Below are 15,393 nucleotides of genomic sequence, written 5' to 3'. Positions count from 1 at the left end.
GCAGTAAAACCTTACTTGAGTAAAAGTCTAAAGGTATTTGGTTTTAAATATACTTAAGTATCAAAAGTAAATGCAATTGCTAAAATATACTTAAATATAAAAGTAAAAGTTGAAATAATTTCAAATGTCTTACAGTTGAAGTCGGAAGTTTACATACACTTAGGTTAAAGTGGGGTAATTTCCAGATAAGGGGGGTTTCTTAAGAGAAGCCAGCAGCCATTTAAGGGCTCGGTCTTAAAATGTGTTGTGTGGTTACTACTTATCTTGATGTGTGTGAATTAGGCCATTTTCCTCTCCTGCTAAGCATTCAAAATGTGAAAAGTACTTTTGGGTGTCAGGGAAAATGTATGGAGTAAAAAGTACACTATTTTCTTTAGGAATGTAGTGAAGTAGAAGGAAAAGTTGTCAAAAATATAAATAGTAAAGTACAGATACCCCAAAAAACGACTTAAGTGGTACTTTCAAGCATTTTTACTAAGTACTTTACACTACTGGTTTTAATCGATTATATCTAATCGTGATTATATCTAGAATAGTTTTATTTGAAAACAGATAACTTTTTAAATGTTTTACAATGTTAATTTGTATGAAATTCACTGAGGAAGATTGTCCTCCCTTTCATCCTCTGAGGAGCCTCCACTGGGCAGGTCATATGATGAGGAAAACTACTGACCCTAGGTATTATTCTGCACTTGCATTGAACTGAATTGTGTGATTTTTCATCATCAATATGGCGTTATCATGATAAAACTGATTTACTATTTTTTTTGCCTCCCCAATTGGTAGTTACAGTCTTGTCTCATCACTGCAACTCCCGTACGGACTCGGGAGAGGCGATGGTCGAGAGCCATGCGTCCTCCAAAACACAACCCAACCAAGCAGCACTGCTTCTTGACACAATGCACATCCAACCTGGAAGCCAGCCGCACCAATGTGTCGGAGGAAACACCATACACCTGGCGACCTGGTCAGCGTGCACTGCGCCAAGACAAGGATTTCCCTGCCGGCCAAACCCGGACAACGCTGGGACAATTGTGCGCCGCCCCATGGGCCTCCCGGTCACGGCCGGCTGCGACAGAGCCTGGGCTCGAACCCAGAATCTCTGGTGGCACAGCTAGCACTGCGATGCAGTGCCTCAGACCACTGTGACACCCAGGAGGCCCTGATTGACTTTTATGGGGAAAATGTTGAAGTAGAATATTATGATCATCTTGTTGTACATGATGTATATTTAAGATATTGTTTTATATTTTCCTCAGAATGTATGTGTCTCGTGTGCTTTATCTTAATAAACTATTCAATTTGTGAAGTTACTCAGATGTTACATACTTTGTTTTGTATCAGTATACCTCACCCATTCTCCACTCAACTGGTAATATTGCATACTGTGTGCTCTGTGTAATTTAAGCAGTGTATTTGTTGATGTGTACACACCATTGTGCTTTTCTAACAAGAGTTGATGGAACACCATCAGGGAACACTTGAAAAATATCTTCATGAAAGAAATCTACAAATCAACCTCTTAGATGGTACTACTGCTATGGACACAAACAAGTCAGAAAGCATGCCATTTCGACACAATATTTTTTTGGGGGGGTTCAGGTTTGTTTCTACTACTTATCCTCACTGTTTCACGTGGGCTATATTTCTACACCACTTTAGAACACATCAAAATAAACCACATGATAAGGTTTGGCTCAGAGTGAATACTGAGCAGTGACTTACTGAGCAGTCATTTGTACATGAGCTCCTATAAACGGGTCCATTTACTGTAAGCATTGTGTGAACAGAATCTTGCCTTGAATTGTTTGGGACTAGTTACATGTTTCTGATTAGCATAGGCTTATTGTAGTTTCATTTATTTGCTCCAAGTGATAAAACAACAACACAGATAGAAACTAATAACAAAATAAAAAAAGGTTTGTTAAAGAAGATAAATGGCATATACTATGTATCATAAGTATCATACAGCCACAGGTGGATTAGGGAGCTATGCAATGAGTCATTGTATAAAGAGAAGTTAATCCGTCAAGTATTAAGTGAGAGAGAGTGAGAGAAACACAGAGAGCGAGAGATGGGAGGAGATGGGGGGTGGAGAGAGATCTTATCATTTGTCATTTCTCAGTTGTCTATTGTAATTAAGTAATGAACTGTGCATGGATAGTTTCCGTAAGGGAGGTACACGCTTCAGGTGAGTAAGATAAGGAGATATGACTAACAAGCATTCTGACAGAAGATCACATAGAAGGCAGGGCGCGAAAACATGTCAATCATCAAGAGGGGCGGCAGGGTAGCCTAGTGGTTAGAGCGTTGGACTAGTAACCGAAATGGTTGCAAGTTCATATCCCAGAGCTGACAAGGTACAAATCTGTCGTTCTGCCCCTGAACAGGCAGTTAACCCACTGTTCCTAGGCTGTCATTGAAAATAAGAATTTGTTCTTAACTGATTTGCCTAGTTAAACAAAGGTAAAATTAAAAAAAAGAAGAGGGAGAGACAGCTCCGCAAAATACATTTTGGTAAAAGGTGAACCTTGATGATCCCAGTGACCTGCACACTGTTGATTGTGATCTTCCTGACAGGAATGTGTGCCCTGCATGCAACCAGAAGGAAAGCATTTGCTGAGCAAAAAAAAATCTGCTTCCTCATAACATCCACCTTACGGAAATAGCCTGTGATAGAAACAGAACGTTTTGACTCAGCACACACAACTGACACAGGTGCATGAAAGAGTGACAGGACAACGATAATGAGACATTGTGGCGAAATGCTACTAGTGCGTGTTGAAGTTGTTGTTTGTACAGGAGGATTTTGTAAACATGGATTTGATGGAACGATTGACACCGGAAATGGATAAAGATACCACCTTTAAGGAGGAGCCACCCTGGAGGAACACCATGTATCTCATTCAACTTTCCTCCCACTTAGGAGCAGGTGGGGACACGGTAGACAGTAAGCTCCAAACTAAAAGGACTGTTTATTTGATTGTTTTTTCATCCATATATCCTGAGTGCAATGGCAAGACGAATATCTATTTGTATTTGGCTGTTATCTGGTAAGTTTTATTCTCTGTTGTGGCGTGGTAGATTTACACATGATTGTGTCCCTCGTGGCTGTCCCTGGGCATTTTATCCACACGCCTTTACATTCAAATCCAACATACAACCAAATGCACAATTTATGATTGATTTATAACAAAATGTCCCAAAATGTATTGATATTTTAAAAAAAAATGCTGTTTGGATAGGGCGTGGTTGTCTAAATGCACAGTGCTGCTACGTTAGTGTACCAAGTATTTGTAAGTAGGCTATGCTGGCAGGCTACTGACAATACTGTAATTATAATTGATTGGATTATTCCAGCGCTTTTCCAGACACACTTTTCTAATTTGAGAGAGGAAACCCACCTTGGTCAACCACCTTGGTGATGCCATGGCAGACATTTTGTACCAGATAGCTCACCACATGCTATACCCTAGGATAGGGGGTGTGGGTTAATAGGAATAACTTGAATCTTTAGAGCCAGACTGGTTATGATGTGATAAAACGATCTGCTTTTGATGCAATAACATTTGCACTGTTAGGAAAATAGAAAACAGCTATTTCTAACCACAAGCTTGCGATGCTTGTTACTCAGTGTTTGTGATCAAACATTTTTGAACATATGACCGCAAGAGTTTTGGAGGGGAGCAGTGATGCTCAGAATGGTCGTAGCCTGCCTTTCCAAATTGGTTTTCTGTTGTAGTCCTGCTACAAATGGGGTACGGAAACAACTAGCTCCTGTGAGCCTAGTTCACAAAACAACTTCCAAGCTCAAACGTTATTGCATGACGTTCATCCTATTTCTATAAGATTTCCCAAAATAACATACACTTGTAAAGGTCGGGATCTTTTGCTAGGGTTTCTCTTTATTGTTTTTTGAATGACCATGCAGAGCAAAGACTTGGTTACGGTCTGCTATTGAAACAAAACATCAGACAGTACATGAAGTAGTGGGGGGTGTTTTTCAAACTTCAAACAGAGATAGTATGAGCTGTACAGAAGTGACTTGACTATACTCTTCTTTCCCAATGCATTGTGCAAACTGAAGGCTACTGCAGCAGTAAAAATGCCACAGCCTGTAAAATGTTCAACAAATAATACACTACATGACCAAAAGTATATGGACACCTGCTCGTCGAACATCTCATTCCAAAATCATGAGCATTAATATGGAGTTGATCCCCCCCCCCCCCTTTGCTGCTATAACAGACTCCACTCTTCTGGGGAGGCTTTTCACTAGATGTTAGAACATTGCTGCAGGGAATTCAAATCAAATCATTATTGGTCACATACACGTGGCTGGCAGATGTTAATGCGAGTGTAGCGAAATGCTTGTGCTTCCAGTTCCGACTGTGCAGTAATATCTAACAAAAACACTATCAAATTCACAACAACTGCCTAATACACACAAATGTAAAGGGATGAATAAGAATATGTACATATAAATATATGGATGAGCGATGGCCGTACGGCATAGGCAAGATGCAGTAGATGGTATGGAATACAGTATATACATATGAGATGAGTAATGTAGGAAATGTAAACATTATTAAAGTGGCGTTATTTAAAGTGACTAGTGATACCTTTATTCAGTCCATCTATTAAAGTGGCCAGAGATTTGAGTCTGTATGTTGGCAGCAGCCTCTCTATGTTAGTGATGGCTGTTTAACAGTCTGATGGCCTTGAGATAGAAGCTGTCTCTCGGTTCCAGCTTTGATGCACTTACTTCCATTCAACCACCAGAGCATTAGTGAGGTCGGACACTGAAGTTGGGCGATTAGGCCTGGCCCACAGTAGGCTTTCCAATTCATTCCAAAGGTGCTCAATGGTGTTGAGCTCAGGGCTCTGTGCAGGCCAGTTAAGTTCTTCCACACCGATCTCAACAAACAATTGTAGTATGGACCTCATTTTGTGCATGGGGGCATTGTCATGCTGAAACTGGAAAGGGCCTTCCCCAAACTGTTGCCGCAAAGCTGGAAGCACAGAATCGTCTAGAATGTCATTGTATGCTTTAGTGTTAATATTTCCCTTCACTGGAACTAAGGGGCCTAGCCCGAACCATGAAAAACAGCCCCAGACCACTATTCCTCCTTCAAACTTTACAGTTGGCACTATGCATTGGGGCATATAGCGTTCTCCTGGCATCCACCAAACCTAGATTTGTCTGTTGGACTGCCAGATTGTGAAGTGTGATTCATCACTCTAGAGAATGTGTTTCCAGTGCTCCAGAGTCCAATGGTGGCGAGTTTTACACCCCTCCAGCCAACGCTTGGCATTGCACATGGTGATCTTAGGCTTGTGTGAAGCTGCTGGGCCATGCAAACCCATTTCATTAAGCTCCCGACGAACAGTTATCGTGCTGAGTTTGCTTCCAGAGGCAGTTTGGAACTCGGTAGTGAGTGTTGCAACCGAGGACAGATGATTCAGACTGGCGGTCCTGTTCAGTGAGCTTGTGTGGCCTACCACTTCGCGGCTCAGATGTTGTTGCTGCTAGACGTTTCCACTTTACAATAACAGCACTTACAGTTGCCCGGGGCAGCTCTAGTAAGGCAGAAATTTGACGAACTGACTTGTTGGAAAGGTGGCATCCTATGACAGTGCCACGTTGAATGTCACTGAGCTCTTCAGTACGGGCCATTCTACTGCCAATGTTTGTCTATGGAGATTGCATTGCTGTGTGCTCAATTTTATACACCTGTCAGCAACGGGTGTGGCTGAAATAGCAGAATTCACTGATTTGAAGGCATGTCCATATACTTTTGGCCATTTAGTGTATATAGGCCCTACTAAGGTAACATACCCCTTTATTTGAAGAATACGATTAACATACAGTATCTTAAAGAGATTGGTACAACTGTCTTATGTTGTCATATGAAGTGTGTGCTTTCCTGTAACAAACAGTTTTTTTTTAAAACAGTTGTGGACTCATCTCAGATGTCGAGCCATCCCATCATTGGGATTCTTGGAAAGTCCATCATGTTTCCTTGCAGCCTGAATTCATCTGCACCCGTTGTCCCAGCAAGACTCACACTCTACTGGACAGCAAGACTCAAGCACCAGAAGGAGGAGCAAGTGGTCCATGCCTTATACAACGGAGAAGAGAACAACGACCCCCAATTTCCAGTCTACAAAAACAGGACGCAAATCTTCAAGGACCAGCTTTCTTCTGGGAATTTCTCCCTCTTGCTCAAAGATTTAAGGGTTGAAGATGACCTCGCAACCTTTTTCCTCTTTTATCATCAAGAGGATGGAGATTACAACACACTTAACCAAAACAAAGAGATGTGCTTGACCACTGTGAAAGTAGCAAGTAAGACAGTTTTACATACAAAGAATGCCAGTAGTCAAAGGCACGTTTATCAATATTAAATTGTGTGTAAAAGACAACGCCCATTGCCATTACGCACCAAATACCTATAAAACAGGAATAACTGTACCTATCAAATCAAATCAAATCAAATGTTATTTGTCACATACACATGGTTAGCAGATGTTAATGCGAGTGTAGCGAAATGCTTGTGCTTCTAGTTCCGACAATGCAGTGATAACCAACAAGTAATCTAACTAACAATTCCAAAACTACTGTCTTATACACAGTGTAAGGGGATAAGGAATATGTACATAAGGATATATGAATGAGTGATGGTACAGAGCAGCATACAGTAGATGGTATCGAGTACAGTATATACATATGAGATGAGTATGTAGACAAAGTAAACAAAGTGGCATAGTTAAAGTGGCTAGTGACATAAGAATGCAGTCGATGATCTAGAGTACAGTATATACATATGCATATGAGATGAATAATGTAGGGTAAGTAACATTATATAAGGTAGCATTGTTTAAAGTGGCTAGTGATATATTTACATCATTTCCCATCAATTCCCATTATTAAAGTGGCTGGAGTTGGGTCAGTGTCAATGACAGTGTGTTGGCAGCAGCCACTCAATGTTAGTGGTGGCTGTTTAACAGTCTGATGGCCTTGAGATAGAAGCTGTTTTTCAGTCTCTCGGTCCCAGCTTTGATGCACCTGTACTGACCTCGCCTTCTGGATGATAGCGGGGGAACAGGCAGTGGTTCGGGTGGTTGATGTCCTTGATGATCTTTATGGCCTTCCTGTAACATCGGGTGGTGTAGGTGTCCTGGAGGGCAGGTAGTTTGCCCCGGTGATGCGTTGTGCAGACCTCACTACCCTCTGGAGAGCCTTACGGTTGAGGGCGGAGCAGTTGCCGTACCAGGCGGTGATACAGCCCGCCAGGATGCTCTCGATTGTGCATCTGTAGAAGTTTGTGAGTGCTTTTGGTGACAAGCCGAATTTCTTCAGCCTCCTGAGGTTGAAGAGGCGCTGCTGCGCCTTCTTCACGACGCTGTCAGTGTGAGTGGACCAATTCAGTTTGTCTGTGATGTGTATGCCGAGGAACTTAAAACTTGCTACCCTCTCCACTACTGATCCATCGATGTGGATAGGGGGTGTTCCCTCTGCTGTTTCCTGAAGTCCACAATCATCTCCTTAGTTTTGTTGACGTTGAGTGTGAGGTTATTTTCCTGACACCACACTCCGAGGGCCCTCACCTCCTCCCTGTAGGCCGTCTCGTCGTTGTTGGTAATCAAGCCTACCACTGTTGTGTCGTCCGCAAACTTGATGATTGAGTTGGAGGCGTGCATGGCCACGCAGTCGTGGGTGAACAGGGAGTACAGGAGAGGGCTCAGAACGCACCCTTGTGGGGCCCCCGTGTTGAGGATCAGCGGGGAGGAGATGTTGTTGCCTACCCTCACCACCTGGGGGCGGCCCGTCAGGAAGTCCAGAACCCAGTTGCACAGGGCGGGGTCGAGACCCAGGGTCTCGAGCTTGATGACGAGCTTGGAGGGTACTATGGTGTTGAATGCCGAGCTGTAGTCGATGAACAGCATTCTCACATAGGTATTCCTCTTGTCCAGGTGGGTTAGGGCAGTGTGCAGTGTGGTTGAGATTGCATCGTCTGTGGACCTATTTGGGCGGTAAGCAAATTGGAGTGGGTCTAGGGTGTCAGGTAGGGTGGAGGTGATATGGTCCTTGACTAGTCTCTCAAAGCACTTCATGATGACGGAATCATGTATGATTTCCACTATTGTGACTTTGTCTAAGTGCTTTATCTTTGTCATGGTATGCTCTGCAGAAAGCTACCATAAACCCATTGTGACAGTGAACTATGAAGAATGGAAGGCAGAATGCACTTCTCAGGGAGGCTACCCTAAACCTAGACTGACCTGGACCAATCAGAACGGCTTACTAGACCTCGAGGTTCCTCAGATTGTTCAGGATGCAGGAAGTGGAACATGGAACATTTCCAGCACGGTGAACATCACAGAGAATCAGACTGTGACATGCACCATCTTCAACCCGACTCTGAAAGAGACCTTGAACACCACAAGATCAACAGGTGAGTAGCCTAAAGTATTATGACAGGAAAACATGTCAACGGATGGTCAATTACAAATAGATTACTGGAGATTAGCTCTGGTTATAGTAAAGCACTAAACAGCTGACACTTAAAGCTATCTGGCTGTGATTTTACCCTTAATGACTGTCTATGTGCCAATGACCCTAGTTGGTTGGAAGGATAGGAAATATTAGGGAAACCAAAATGTGCATTACATGACAGGCAACTCTGTTGATGTCCACACTTCTCTTTATCCTCTCCCTACAGGCGGGGAGAAGGAGGGCCTCTCGATCGGCATAAAAGCAGGGATTGGTGTTCTGGCTGTTGCCGTGATTGGTCCTGCACTGGTGTTAGTCTGCTGGAAAAGTGAGTCATGCAATTTTTATCTTTCATCACTGTTGAGTTTCATGTCACAGCGGAATCTCCTGAATGACTATGATGCCATTAAGCAACTCTCTCTTTGTCACAGAGCATGCAACGGAATGGCGGCCGATACACAGGAGATGAGCCCACTACGACATAGCCTACTCCAACGTGTGCTTACTACAAAGTGTTAAACTGGTAATGTTGATAAAATATTGATCTATAGAATGTTTTTTATCATTGTTACCATTTGGCACTTAGACCTTTAATACATTTTGATCCCAGGATGTGACTGAACACAGTGTCATAGTGCTGTTAGGAACAAGGTCACTCAAGAATAGGGTTCTCTAGCTACTAAAATACCTAACCTCAATTTTGTTAGTACAGTTGAAGTCGGAAGTTTACATACACTTAGGTTGGAGTCATTAAGACTTGTTTTTCAACCACTCCACAAATGTCTGGTTAACAAACTGTAGTTTTGGCAAGTCAGTTAAGGACATCTACTTTGCGCATGACACAAGTCATTTTTCCAACAATTGCTTACAGACAGATTATTTCACTTACAATTCACTGTATCACAATTCCAGTGGGTCAGAAGTTTACATATACTAAGTTGACTGTGCCTTTAAACAGCTTGGACAATTCCAGATAATTACGTCTTGGCTTTAGAGGCTAATTGACATAATTTGAGACAATTGGAGGTGTACCTGTGGATGTATTTCAAGGCCTGCCTTCAAACTCAGTGCCTCTTTGCCTGACATCATGAGAAAATCAAAAGAAATCAGCCAAGACCTCAGAAAAAGAATTGTAGACCTCCACAAGTCTGGTTCATCATTGGGAGCAATATCCAAATGCCTGAAGGTACCACGTTCATCTGTACAAACAATAGTACGCAAGTATAAACACCATGGGACCACACAGCCGTCATACCGCTCAGGAAGGAGACGCGTTCTGTCTCCTAGAGATGAACGTACTTTGGTGCGAAAAGTGCAAATCAATCCCAGAACAAAAGCAAATGACCTTGTGAAGATGCTGGAGGAAACAGGTACAAAAGTATCTATATCCACTATAGAACGAGTCCTATATCGACATAACCTGAAAGGCCACTCAGCAAGGAAGAAGTCACTGCTCCGCTATAAAGAAGCCAGACTACGGTTTGCAACTGCACATGGGGACAAAGATCGTACTTTTTGGAGAAATAAAAATAGAACTGTTTGGCCATATGACCATCATTATGTTTGGAGGAAAAAGGAGGAGGCTTGCAAGCCGAAGAATACCATCCCAACCGTGAAGCACGGGGTTGGCAGCATCATGTTGTGGGGGTGCTTTGCTGCAAGAGGGACTGGTGCACTTCACAAAATAGATGGCATCATGAGGTAGGAAAATTATGTGGATATATTGAAGCAACATCCCAAGACATCAATCAGGAAGATAAAGCTTGGTCGCAAATGGGTCTTCCAAATGGACAATGACCCCAAGCATACTTCCAAAGTTGTGGCAAAATGGCTTAAGTACAACAAAGTTAAGGTATTGGAGTGGCCATCATAAAGCCCTGACCTCAATCCTATAGAAGATTTGTGGGCAGAACTGAAAAAGTGTGTGCGAGCAAGGAGGCCTACAAACCTGAATGTTACACCAGCTGTCAAATTGCCTATGTAAGGCGGAGTTAGGCGCAGGACACAGAAATGACTAATAACTGTTACTTTACTCAAAAACAATATTCCATACAGGAGACAAATAATCCAGGTCACAAATCGAGACAACTTGACAATAACAAACACACACAAAACCAAGGTGGTAACCAGAGGGTTAAATAGGGAACAATGATTATGGAATGGAAACCAGGTGTGTATAATGAATACAAAACAAATAAAAAATGAAACTGGATCGGTGGTGACTAGAAAACCGGTGACGTCGACCGCCGAACGAACAAGGAGAGGGACCAACTTCGGCGGAAGTCGTGACACCAGCTCTGTCAGGAGGAATGGGCCAAAATTCTTATTGTGGGAAGCTTGTGGTAGGCTACCCAAAAGGTTTGACCCAAGTTCAACAATTTTAAGGCAATGCTACCAAAAACTAATTGAGTGTGTGTAAACTTCTGACCCACTGGGAATGTGACGAAAGAAATAAAAGTTTAAATAAGTAATTCTCTCTACTATTATTCTGACATTTCACATTCTTAAAATAAAGTGGTGATCCTAACTGACCTAAGACAGGGACTTTTTACTAGGATTAAAAGTCAGAAATTGTGAAAGCCAAATACATTTAAACTCAGGTTAAGGTGTATGTAAACTTTCGACTTCAACTGTATATACCTCATGTTCTGTTAAAAAAAACACACAAAAAACACTTGATCTCAGTTGAAGCTGACGTTTATCTCAACAAGTAGCAACTCAAAATACAATGGAAATACAATCACCAAATCACCTAGTATTTTCCGATCAAAAACATATAAACAAAATAGACTGTCCAAACGATACGAATCATGGCTTCTATACTAGACAATTAGTGATGAACACAACACAACACTTTAATATTCACCAACACCCAAATAGGCCTGTCAACATTATTGCAGTGTTCTATTCATTTATGCTGTCATTTTCATTTGTTAGTTTCCTCCGTTTTTTCAGGGACCCCTTGAAAGCTCAGTGCAGTCCCAATGCCTCTGGTTAAGAATCACTGTGCCACTGTGCCATGCTGATGCTGTAGGGAGGAACATAGGCAGGGTTGGTCTTAAGCACATCTGCTTTGGGTTTTACAATTCCAGTATTAAGCCTGGTTGACAAAAAAAAGTGCAATGATGTCAGTTGGTTTACCTTGGTTTAATCGCTCTTTCTTTATTATTTTTATGATCCATGACAATGAAGGACTGAAAATGTTCTTTATGTTCTCTGTTACATTCATATGCTTCAAATATTATTGTATTGTATTAATGGGGCTATTCTTGTGTTTTTTACTTAGCTTTCTGTACAGTGGTAATGGGTCAATTTTAGTTATGCCAGAAATGTTCATTGATTGGCAGCTACACAGAATCTGATATGACTTGAAACTTAATAAATGACAATGATCTGAAACAAGACATTTTGAAATGTTGTACAATACTACTATCAAGAGGTTCTTTGTGTTTCAACAGTAAGATTGCATGTTATGTTTATTTTGTATTTTTTACCTCATTGAGCTTTTAACCAATAAAATATTCCTCCTGATATATTTGTTGCTGGTTGGATATTTGATTTGTTATTGTTTTTTCTGTAAAACACTAAAGAGCAATATCCTCATCATCAAAGACAGTTACGGCAGCAATATTGTATCATTGGTCGTCTTGTATGTGCAGTGATATGAGTAAAAAATAGGTAGGATTCAACAGTGTGTATTTACTCAGCAGTTCAGTAGCCTATTACGGAACATTGCCTGGTAAACAACATTATAGTATCCCCTCATGGAAAACAGCAAATGAGCTAATTATAATACACAACGTAAGCACAATGAGTGGATAACAGACAAGCTGTAATTTCAATTAAGATAATGAGCAAGCTAAAATGGACAATGTCCCTATTTGTTCATCATTTTTTAAATGGACAGCAACTGAATTCAGAACATGGGCCGTTCTTACAGTATCCTCCCTACACACCAAGTCAGAACCATAGGATGATTAACGGGTACAAATAAACAGACAATGAATGCTTTTAAAATATTTTATGATGACATTTCTCTAAAACTGGCTGTAGGCCACATGTGCACCACCAAGTCAGAATTGTAGGCTAAGTTCTGATAGGGAGAGCGACCAAATTCATAGGGTTAGACACGTGCTATTAACCTCTTCAACCTATGGGGTCGCTATGTCATTATTGGATAAAAAACGTGCCCGTTTTAAGCGCAATATTTTGTCACGAAAAGATGCTCGACTATGCATATAATTGGCAGCTTTGGAAAGAAAACACTCTACCGTTTCCAAAACTGCAAAGATATTATCTGTGAGTGCCCCAGAACTGATGCTACAGGCAAAACCAAGATGAAACTTCAAACAGGAAATGAGCAGGATTTTTGACTCTCTGTTTTTCATTGTCTCCTTATATAGCTGTGAAAGCGCCACAAATTAACCTGCCCTTTCTATCGTTTCTCCAAGTTGTCTGCAGCATTGTGATGTATTTGTAGGCATATCATTGGAAGATTGGCCATAAGAGACTACATTTACCAGGGGTCCGCCCGGTGTCCTTTGTTGAAATTGTTGCGTAATCTCCAAGCTGCTCGCATTCATCCATGTGATTGAGACAGAGAGGAGACTTCCAGAAATGATATATCATGAAGAGATATGTGAAAAACACCTTGAGGATTGATTCTAAACAACGTTTACCATGTTTCAGTCGATATTATGGAGTTAATGTGGAAGAAAGTTTGGCGTTTGGATGAATGAATTTTCGTTTTTTTTGGTAGCCAAACATGACGCAGAAAACGGACCGATTTCTCCAGCACAAATAATCTTTCAGGAAAAACTGAACATTTGCTATCTAACTGAGTCTCCTCATTGAAAACATCCGAAGTTCTTCAAAGGTAAATTATTTTATTTGAATGGTTTTCTGGTTTTTGTGAAAATGTTGCCTGCTGAATGCTAACGCTAAAAGCTAACGCTAAATGCCATTCCTCATGAAGCTGGTTGAGAGAATGCCAAGAGTATGCAAAGCTGTCATCAAGGCAAAGGGTGGCTACTTTAAATTATCTCAATAAGTACTACTACTCATCGCAGCTGTGTTCTTGACCAGCGCTTACATTTGCATGCCTATAAAAACATCCAGAGGTATCTGCACAGCCCCTTTACTGTGACATGTACCCAGGCTATCTGTATTCCCCTTGCCTGTCTTGTGTTCTGTATTTGTTAAGTGTATGTTTGAGTAAAGATGGAACAAATGGGCTGTGGGCCTGTCTTTAGAACTGCTACCAGTAAATAGATTTGATTTGTTTTTGGAGAATGGATTTGCCTGACCTGTGCAGTAACACCTCTTCGCTAGATGGAGTGATGAACTTGTTGTTGGTTATATGCAGTGTGTCAGGGAAAGAGCAGGTGTTCTTAATGTTTTGTACACTCGGTGTAGGTTGATGTGTTAAGTGCTAAGCCTCCTCACTGCTGATTGGTCAGTCGAATGAAGCGAGATCCTCATCTCTGCTTCTGGGCTAATGGCTGTTGAAGAGGGGGAGTTGAGTGAGCTGGGGCCTTTTATGTTGGGGAATCACTCGAGGGGAATGCTGACCAACTGAGCATCTCTGAATATTCAGTGTTGTTATATTTCAGTTTTCTGTGATGTATGTTAAAGTGTCATATTGGGATGCAAACTCAAAATTGAAAACATTTCAACTCTAAATCTGCCATGTTAATTAAAGGTGTCTTGTTGTAAAAAGGTTCAACGGCACTGACCGCCACCGGTATGCGTGCATGACTGTCTGCTTAATGGCCTATGTTGTAGAATTATAAATCAATACAGATTAAATGAGTAATTTATACTCCGTGTAATTAGCATTTTGCCTCCATTTAAAAGGCATCCTTACTGGGATTTGCATGATTCATTATTTCCAATTCCAATTCAGACAGTCTAAATTCCAATTCAATTCCATTCCCGTGATGATATTATTTTGCAATTCAATTCAAATGAATATTTTTTAAGATTGCTGCAATTTCAAATGAATACCAAATAAATTATCCACTACCTGCTTGAGTTCCATAATTGAATTTGGAATTAAATTTTAAATTGACCGTATACTGCAGTAAAGGCCACAAAAACACTACAGTGAATACTATAGTATGCTACAGTCATGTCCGAAAAAAACATCAATAAATACTATAGTATATAAATATAGTAATACTACAGTATTTAGACGATAGTATACTATAATATTTTTGATATGGGTAGTTATTAAGATTATTTTGTAATAACGTGGTTCAGCAATGGCATTTACAGTAAGAGTACAGTTCAACCCTATTAAATCCGCAGGAAAAGGTCCCTTATCTGGTAATGCTTTGGCGATAGATCCTACAAAGACACGTTATTTGCTAAAGAAATTAGAAAAATGTAAGTGTCGAGTGCTAATTCAGAATCTGTAAACAAAATGTACATATGTATATGTCTAAAACGTAAACAAATATGCATATTTACTGTGTTCAGGATCCCTTAACTTTGTGTGAGAGTTGACCTATGGGTGTTGTCAAATGGCGGTCACTTTTTGGATCATAAACCCCCCCCCCCCCAATAAAAAAAAACGTGTTAGGATCAACTTTGATGCAGATACGGCTGGTGAAAAGGTGTGGGTATTTCTAGATTGGACCCAAGTCAAAGCGTTGTATCAGTGTAACCAGTACAGACCAGACCTCAAGTCTCTGACCAAACCATGGAGGACGATGGCGAGGGGCACACAAAGCTTCAGCAGCGGGCACTACTTCTGGATCGTCAGACAAGAAGAAGAACATGATGCATATAAGATAGGAAGGATGTACCAAAAAACTAGAGACCGGGCTGCTAAAATGCTAAACGTATTCAAAGTAATACAGTGCCAAAATGTGGTCTGTGGGTTGATGATTATC

At 41.1% G+C, this 15,393-nt stretch overlaps 1 protein-coding gene across 1 annotated transcript; it reads left to right on the top strand.

Annotated features, from left to right (window-relative positions):
• The first annotated feature begins 5,969 nt into the window (after positions 1-5,969).
• On the top strand, positions 5,970-12,030 carry LOC135564481 (CD276 antigen homolog). Its single transcript, XM_065009516.1, is given in 5 exon segments — positions 5,970-6,349; positions 8,196-8,459; positions 8,727-8,829; positions 8,931-8,946; positions 8,948-12,030. Coding segments are annotated over 5 exon segments (828 nt in total). The 5' UTR covers positions 5,970-5,973; the 3' UTR covers positions 9,017-12,030.
• Positions 12,031-15,393: the final 3,363 nt, after the last annotated feature.

Source organism: Oncorhynchus nerka, linkage group LG1 (assembly GCF_034236695.1).
Source record: "Oncorhynchus nerka isolate Pitt River linkage group LG1, Oner_Uvic_2.0, whole genome shotgun sequence".
NCBI lineage: Eukaryota > Metazoa > Chordata > Actinopteri > Salmoniformes > Salmonidae > Oncorhynchus > Oncorhynchus nerka.
This window is presented reverse-complemented; position numbering and strand designations above follow the sequence as displayed.